Genomic DNA, 10,070 nt, shown 5'->3' on the forward strand with positions numbered 1-10,070 from the left:
AATAGTGGATGGAAAGCTGCTGGCTTTATGTTGGTAGGGAGATTCCTGAAAAAAAAAACATTGAATCACTTAATCTTTGAGTTCATACAAACCCTCGTACCAAAAAACCTTGTGTGTCAAGGCGTTCTTGAGATATAACACTCAAGGTGTTTTTCAACATCAATCAACATCAAGTCACTTCATCTTTGAGTCCATACAAACACTCATACCAAATTTCAGGCATGTATGTCAAGGCATTTTTGAGATATCGCGCTCAGAGTATTCATGGTCTTGACCTTTGACCTTTGACCTCCAACAATAACTCACTTCATCTTTGAGTCCATACAAACACTTGTACCAAATTTGAAGCATATGCGTCAAGCCGTTCTGGAGATATAATGTGCAAAGAATGAGATATGGCTGTGACTTTTATTTTGACAGACGGGACACATTTAAACATCTTGTACAAGTCTATGGGGGAAAAATGAGCTTTTTGACATTTTTAACCCCCTATTTCTCAAAAAGTATAAACTTTTAAGAAAATCTGAAAAAATACCTCTCTTGTCCAACTCCAGACCTACACAACAGTTATTTTAACATGTCTGTACGTTAAGCGGTTAGAGTCGCATTCATTTTTGAAAAGGTAAAAAGAAAAAAAGGTTATAATAATAAGAAGAAGAAGCCAGGAGATTTCAAGATAGTGGATTCCATCCACTATAATAAAGTTAGGAATGGACATAAATGTCTCGAGGGGTTATTCTGATATGCACTGTACGGCTTATGTAAAGATTCTATTTGATTACTATTGATAATATGTATAATTATTATGCAGGTCATTATTACCTGAGAACTTTGATTCAGATGATTTCTGTAAAGACACAAAAAACATTGATTATCTAACTGCAAGTGACTTAGTGCAGTACAGATGTAGCCTACATGAGTGTATAACCATGACCTTGGGGAAGCAAGAGTGGACCAAACACATGGTCCTGGCCCTGCCAACCTTGATCTTCTCTCAGGGAGATCTAGTCTGAAACACCATAGTTCATAACCGTTTCCCTCAGACAAGAAAAATGTCAGGCCAACCTTGGGGAAGCAAGAGTGGACCAAACACATAGGAAGAGGCATAACGCTGCACCCAGGTTGGGCCTAAGATCATTTACCAAGTCCGCTCACTATCCACCTCTCTCTTTCTCACTCACTCACTTCCTGTTTGGTCTTCACTACACTCTTACTAAAAACTAGAAAAGCCACAAAATATTCCAAAACATACCTTGTCACTGAAATATTCACTTGTGAATGTGAATGGGGTTTCCTAAAAATAAAAATGATAAAGAAATTACAGAAATACCACATCAATGGGTGGCAAACAGAACCCATGAACAGCCACCATCTGCCATGAGACATTAAACTACATGATAATATGGTCACAAAATAAAACATTTAAGACATTGATTTATGAGAATATCAACATCATAACTTTAAATAACAAAACAAAATCAAAACAAAACTACTCAATTACACTATTAATCAATTCAGCTGTTGTTTCTTCCCTCACCTCCCCTTGTGCAGCGGAGCCCATGTCGAATCCGAATCCAGAGAAGGCCGGAGTAGAGGGTTCAGAGGTCATCGAGAACACAAAGCCTGGGGACTTCGCATCGGAGTCGTCACGGCGACCGAGAGGACCAGAGAACTCAAAGCCTGGGGACTTCGCATCGGAGTCGTCACGGCCACCGAGAGGACCGGAGAACTCGAAGCCTAGGGACTTCGCAATGGAGTCGTCACGGCAACCAAGAGGGCCGGAGAACACAAAGCCTGGGGGTATCCTCTCGGAGTTGTCACGGCGACCAAGAGAGTCGTTTGGGCTACTATTAAAGGACACACAACAGCAAGATGTTTTCTTCACATTCTTCACCTACATGTGGATCTACATAATTACAGAACAGTCAGAGAGCTGGGAATCACTGGTTGCTAGTAGCCTGGGTTTTCCCATGCTGCCTCGCGCGCACGATTTTACTCACGCTGCTAGGCAGCCTGGATTCTACGGACTTCCGTTTTCACCTCAACGAAGGAACCAATCACAGAACGGAGGGAGGGCAGCAAGACGATGACGACACACCAAAGCCGTTATGAGCTACGTACAGACGCATTTGATAGACATTCGTAGCGCCCAATCAACGGCTCTGGGCATTCATTCATTCATTCAACCTTTATTTATTCTCGGAGGGTCATTGAGGGAAGCCCTCATTTTCAATAAAGCCGAGATTACAGAAAAAATGAAGTAACAAGTTGTAAAAAGAGAGAGAAAAAAGTATAGGTATAGGTCTAGGCCTATAAAAACATACAAGACATTGACAAAAAAACAAAAGACAATAAGACAAAAAATGCCAGAAGGAGCGGCGTAGTCGCCAGCGTTGACACCACATGACAAAAACGTTTAAAAAATAACAAACACAAAAGTTGACGGACGGAGCGGCGTAGTCGCCAGCGTTCCCGTGACACTAAGACATACAAGACAGACAACACAGCAAATTGAAAATAAATAAATAAAATAATAATAATAATCATGTTAAAATTAGTCCAATTTCCAACCGGCTGAAAAAGTCCAAGGGCAATGATGACCCGCGTGAAACTGCCAATGCAAGACCAACAAAGTTCTTTCACTGACCAATGACCAGTAAGGTGTGTAGGCAATGACCAATACGGTGTGTGTGTGTGTGTGCGTGGGGGGGATGGGGGTTGGGGGGGCCATAACCAGTAAGGTGTGGGGGGGGGGTAAACCATAAGTGTATAATAAGAAACTATTCTGTTTCATATTTTCTCATTGCTATCTATTCTGTGTCTACACATTCCTATTGGTTCTCCCATCCACAGCCAATCACGCTGGGTTGTTGGCTCACCTGAGTGAGAAGGTTGGCGTGGACATAACCGCCTTCATCCTGGAGGGGGGAGTAGGAGGGCAGGCGGCAGCGTCCCCGGTGGGCCCCACATCAGATGCCCCAGAGGGGGCAGCGGTGGCAGGGGCAGTGGGGGGGTCCTGGTCCTGCCCCGTGTTCTCCACTGCCACCCCCTCAAGCTCATTGTCCATCTCTTCAGCGATGCCTGACATGTTAAAGCTGTCCTCCTGAGAAGAGCACAACCACGGGTCATGGGGGGCAATTAGAATAGCGATTTACTAGAATACTAATACCTGGATACATGAATTTAACAACTGGAATAACAGGTTTTGTATCAGTACTATCTCCAGAATTGACTTCTAAATCATGGTGGTACTGGGACATGGTGGAACTGCCCTGAACAAAATGAATAACATGCTCAAAATTCTTTGTATATCATTGACATTACATTACCTTTCAAAAGTTTGGGGTCACTTATATCTTTGTTTTCATCATTAATGATGTAAATTAATTTGTAAATGTAAATGTTGTGGAAAGAAATGGCTGATCTTTAATGCAATATCTACATTGCCCATAATCAGCAATCAATCATCCAATGTTCCAAAGACACATTCTGTTTACTAATCTGATATCGTTTTAAAAGGCTTACTGAGAAAACATTGGGGAAGACTTTTGCATTTATGTAAGCCCATAATGTAATCTGAAACTGCTACCATGATTAAAAAAATGCAACTGATCTCAGCTGGTATTCTGTCTAATGCAGTGGAATTAAATATTTTTACGTGACCCCAAACATTCGACTGGTAGTGTAGAGTGAAATATTTCAATTCCAACCCAGTATCGCAAGGATTCGTTGCACTGTCACGTTTGGTTAATCTATTATTTGTGCTGGGGTTGGAGGAGCTGGTAGGGGGACAGTTGGTAAGTGTTCTTAACAGTCTTCTGTAATAAACTCCGGGTTCGCTAACTAGGTTGTTGGTACTTCGTTTTATGTGTAGGGATCCTCAGCAAGCTACTGACGAAGTTTGGTGCTGTTTTGAACAATATTACTGGTTAAAAAATGCTCTTTGGGAAGCGTTTATCTTACCGCCCTTAGCTAATCAACTGTTTGCGATTTGGGGCTATAGCGTATACCGGAGCAAGCTCTGTAGTGGTTGATCAACGAAATATACTGTCTCCATGGGGTCAATTTTCGCTGGAGTTACACTTTAAGCTATCAAGTGGGTTATTATATTGAAGATGTATTTTTCTGTATTTTGAATTGTGAATTTATAAAATGCATTGGAATACTTGCAAACATAGAAAATGATTTCGTAGCCCACATTTCCTGTTGTAAATCATTCTCCCTTTTTACCTTCTGACCAATGATAAAAAGCAGGTCATTATAACAGCAGGTCATTATAACAGCAGATCATTATAACAACAGGTCATTATAACAGCAGGTCATTATAACAGCAGATCATTATAACAGCAGGTCATGATAACAGCAGAGACACTGAGGGCATCACCTGTTCCATCTCTCCCTGCTGCGCCTGCTCTGCTACCTCCCTCTGCACTGCAAACACAACAACACAACATATGAACACAAACACAACAACACAACACATATGAACACAAACACAACAACACAACACATATGAACACAAACACAACAACACAACACATATGAACCCAACACAACAACACAACACATACAGTATGAACACAAACACAACAACACAACACATATGAACAACACAAACACAACAGCACAACACATATGAACACAAACACAACAGCACAACATATGAACACAAACACAACAACACAACATGTGAACACAAACACAACAACACAACACATATGAACAACACAAACACAACAACACAACACATATGAACACAAACACAACAACACAACACATGAACATGAACACAAACACAACAACACAACATATGAACACAAACACAACAACACAACATGTGAACACAAACACAACAACACAACACATATGAACACAAACACAACAACACAACACATATGAACACAAACACAACAACACAACACATATGAACACAAACACAACAACACAACACATATGAACACAAACACAACAACACAACACATATGAACAACACAAACACAACAACACAACACATATGAACACAAACACAACAACACAACACATGAACATGAACACAAACACAACAACACAACATATGAACACAAACACAACAACACAACACATATGAACAACACAAACACAACAACACAACACATATGAACACAAACACAACAACACAACACATGAACATGAACACAAACACAACAACACACAACATATGAACACAACACAACAACACAACATATGAACACAAACACAACAACACAACACATATGAACATGAACACAAACACAACAACACAACATATGAACACAAACACAACAACACAACATATGAACACAAACACAACAACACAACACATATGAACAACACAAACACAACAACACAACACATATGAACACAAACACAACAACACATATGAACACAAACACAACAACACAACACATATGAACACAAACACAACAACACAACATATGAACACAAACACAACAACACAACACATATGAACAACACAAACACAACAACACAACACATATGAACACAAACACAACAACACAACACATGAACATGAACACAAACACAACAACACAACATATGAACACAAACACAACAACACAACACATATGAACAACACAAACACAACAACACAACACATATTAACACAAACACAACAACACAACACATATGAACACAAACACAACAACACAACACATATGAACAACACAAACACAACAACACAACACATGAACACAAACACAACAACACAACACATATGAACACAAACACAACAACACAACACATATGAACAACACAAACACAACAACACAACACATGAACACAAACACAACAACACAACACATATGAAGACAAACACAACAACACAACACATATGAACACAAACACAACAACACAACACACATGAACACAAACACAATGACACTTATGAACACAAACACAATACATGAACACAAACACAATGACACATATGAACACAAACACAGGGCTCATGCAAGAAGAGTAAAATGGAAAAATGATTACTTCAAATGTTACATTACAATTAAGGCTTTAACAGCAAGATTGTAATATAAAGAGACCTCCAATGCAACCTAATAAAGAGACCAATGGTTTATGGTCAGCTGTGGTCAGCTGTGGAATGGACACAGAAGTGTGCTTACATAAAAGTTACAACGTGTTGAAGTTTTGTTGCTGAAATGTTGACAAGATATATGTTATATGGTGGCGTGGGAGCTATGTTTAGTGATTGACTGAGGTTCATGAGGTTCATCTTATCCCAACCATGTAAACATCTCACGCAACAACAACATACTGTAGCCCTGATACTGTAGTCCTGATACAGACTTTAGCCTTTGGCTGCACACACACAATGCAAACAGCACACAGCACACACACACACACACACTTCCTTTTATCCTTTCAGCAAAAAAATCATCTCAAATTAACACTACACTAACGGTCGATCATGGCAGCAGCATGCAAAGGCAGATGGGTGATTGTTCACCTGCTCTTTTATTTTAAGAATGCTATACGCCAGGGGTCTCAAACTGAAATGAGCTGGGGGCCAATTCTGCCAACGTCATCTGATTGGAGGGCCGGCTATTTCTAAAAATGCAATGTTCTTTTTTTCAAATACCACACAAATATGCAAACCGAAAGTGCAATTGTTTTTATCTAGTTTTAGACACCTGTGCTAGCAACCTTAGCTTATAAATAAAATAATGATAAAATAAATATTAATACAAATTATAAAACAAACGAAAAGCATAAAGGTATGTGTGTGTTTCACACCAAATAAAAATATTTTCCTCTCATAACTTTTTTAAACCTGGCAAACTATAGGCGTCAGGGTTAAAAAAGCAACACCATTGGATTTTTATATAAAAATTTCAAAAGTCCATGGCTTGAAAGTGGTCAGAGATAAAGTCCTACTGTAAATGTAAAAATCTTTGAGTAAAACAAAAGTTTATGAAGGGGGTAAATTTACCCATCTAATTTGCCACTGGATGGCAGCACCTCAAATTATGCACCTTTCAGTAAATGGGTCAGTGACAGATAAGGGTTGGTAAGATGAGAAAATTAAAAATATGTTTAAACCTTTAAAACAAAACATGCCTGAGGTTTGCTAAAGTGTATACTTTGTATTTCTGTTGTATTCATATTATTTAATATGACGTGTATGCTATTTTTTAACAAAAGATAGAACAGCCTGTTAAATTGTCAAATGGTGTAACCACAAAAATGACAAATATCTAATATTTCACATCTCCTAGAGTTCATGCAATTGCTCTCATGAAATTATTAGTTTATTTTGTAATATCCTATGAGAATATGTTTTATTATATTTATTTCTAAATGTAAATTATATGGGTTTTTCATTGTACTGAGCAAGGCCATATGCTGTAAACATCTTGTTTTCTGTCTATTCTTTGACCATTTGAGTAAAAATTGTTTAAACAACCATTATTACAGTAAAGTAGAGTATTAAATCATTATCCATATTCATTTTTTTGTACATTATTAGTATTTTAGACAAAATACTGGTTACACCAATTGACATAAATCGGTTACACCAATTGACCATGAAACATTTATAGCAATAGGACAAGAAATTGACACAGAAAGGTAAACTGAATTGGATATTTTGATATGTATTCATGTCATTCATCATATTCCATATCAAATATCATTTCATAACATCAATGAAGAAACTTGTGTTCTATTTGATTTCAATTCAGTTCTCATACAATTTCAGTCTATACCCATTATTTTCAAAGAGGTGGAGATAAAGGGCCCTATTTTCGCGATGCAAAACCTGGCGCAAAGCGTATTATTATTCTGACGCAAAGTTTTTTCCTATCTTACACTTCACTTTTATTAAATAATGCGCCCAGGGATGTGGCAATTACCGATATAAGGTGTGGTCTGGCACATGATCTAAAAATCGCTATCTTATACTGTCTAAAAAGCATTACGCCACTGGCCAAGAAACGCCTGGTCTATAGCGAAAGGCGCATATGAAACACAGCTGAAGACGCACTGTCACGAGATGTAAGCAGCAATTCCTCTGCAGAATAAATGTCCTTAGGTTATTTATTCAGTCATTCGAACATTATAGGGGGAAGTTTTGCTTTTTTCAGGCTATGTTTTTGCTGGTAACCCATTGTCAGTCAATATTGAAAGTAATTAACTGTGTATAACTGTTTTGTCATTGACTATGACACCACAGTGAAGTTAGTTTCACTTTGCCTATATGTTCAATTAATAGACAAGTGCAGATGTGTGTAGCCTATACTCTACTCGGTTTTAGTAAAGAATGGCTTAGTGGAATACCTGTTCCATACGGTCTTGCGTACAAGCAGATTCCTTCAAATACACCGCTGACTATCAAAATACTGATGCGCTGTTTGAAGTTGCCCTGGTTGCTGTTAAAGGGAATGACATATGTCCTCCTCATTGGTTTAAAGGATGTTAAGCCCAAAACACACCCATGACTGATTAAGAAACATAAGAGCCACCTTTTTGCGCCAGGCACCTGACGTTTGATAACAAAACCACCCCGAATGTGGACTGGACAAATTCCTAAATGTATTTACGCTATTTGCTAGTGACCATGCATTTTATATTGCTAAATTAGGGCCCAAAGTGTGTGTGAGAGAGAATAAGAGTGAGTGAAAGAGTGGGTATGATAATTTCTTAACAACCAACCAACAGCAGGATCTGCGTTCACATGCACTCTGTGGCGAGACAAGTTTTTCCTGCTTGTAAGTGGCATCCATTGGGGGACAAGAGGTACATTTTATATATAATAAATGTATTTATATTATTTATTTATAATTTGAACATACTGTTTACATACATCATAATAAAATATAAAAAAATAATTATGGAAGTTTAAATTTAAAACGAAAAGCTTTGACATTTCAAAAATCGCTTAAATTGCAATCTAATTAAACCTTTTTAAAGCTATTGTTCATGCTAAACAGTTAGTCACTATTTAAATTATAAAAATAACATAATTGGCACCTAAAATTACATACTCTTGGCCCTGAATCTGATCAAACTGGTCTCAAACAGAAAAGAGTCAAATGGTGTAACCGGTTACACCATTTGACATTTCTATTTAAAAGCAAAATTTGCAGGCATTATTATAGACAACTATGTACACACTTCACCTTTATGTGAATATTCAAACACAGTTTTTACATTAAATTTAATATTTTATGATTATTATGATTTATCAACATTTTTAATAGGTCATACCATTTGACATGTAACCTAAGATTGCCTGGCCATGGCCTAAAACACTATTATGTTACTTTAAGAGAGTTGCTAACCTTGACTCATAGCAGTTGGGGTCTTGAAGGGTCCTTCTCTATGACATAATTTCCTGTCACATGATTCTCTGACATAATACATACACAATTGCTCCTTAAATGGTGGTTACACCACTTGACATTTTAAGTGGTTGATGTGACAGACACGATTCCCCATATTAATTCAAACATTCAGAACAATGGGGTTTCATTACTTGTATTAAATATTGAAAAGTTCTTGTGCAAGATCATGCCAGATTATTTTAGAAGGGATTTTGGAGAGAATTTTACATTTTTTTCAGCAAGTGTAATTATTTGGTTCATGTTTTTGTGGTTACACCGTGTTGACAATTTTACCCAAATTCAGTTAATACTCTTTCAAAATTAAATAAATCCAAAACTTTAAGATTAGGGTTTGATGAAAATGATATTTGAAAATAATTTGTCAAATTATTTTCAAATTTTAACAATTTTAAATGTATGTAACTCATATGTACACAAAAAAATGAGCGTCACGTCATTGACCCAAATACTGGATGAACATATTTGAGCAGGTTTACTTTCCTTTTTTCATATTACCCACATAACAAATTAACAGGAAAACACCTACGATGTATACCAACACCTAATGTATGATGTATATGGTTTCTAAACCACAAGGCTTACAATAAAGTATTCTGGTCAAATCAGTTCCTATCGCGGGTATCTGAGTACCCAGAAGTTCGCATCATATTGCAGGTGACTTTGTACTTTAGAGCC

General features: G+C 37.5%; 1 protein-coding gene across 1 annotated transcript in view; it reads right to left on the bottom strand.

Moving 5' to 3' along the window:
• Positions 1 to 1,489: 1,489 nt before the first annotated feature.
• The window catches only part of LOC143099941 (uncharacterized), a 14,402-nt gene continuing 5,821 nt past the window's right edge, over positions 1,490 to 10,070 (bottom strand). Inside the window, exons 8-10 of the mRNA XM_076262850.1 lie at positions 4,385 to 4,431; positions 2,880 to 3,103; positions 1,490 to 1,847 (exon numbers count right to left, since the gene is read on the bottom strand). Coding sequence (XP_076118965.1) covers positions 1,490 to 1,847; positions 2,880 to 3,103; positions 4,385 to 4,431 — 629 coding nt within the window. The remainder of the gene's footprint in view (positions 1,848 to 2,879; positions 3,104 to 4,384; positions 4,432 to 10,070) is intronic.

This window comes from Alosa pseudoharengus, unplaced genomic scaffold (genome assembly GCF_046254945.1).
Source record: "Alosa pseudoharengus isolate Yale_2024_CS ecotype anadromous, Long Island Sound unplaced genomic scaffold, YU_APseudo_1.1 YU_APseudo_1.1_scf_3, whole genome shotgun sequence".
Lineage (NCBI taxonomy): Eukaryota > Metazoa > Chordata > Actinopteri > Clupeiformes > Clupeidae > Alosa > Alosa pseudoharengus.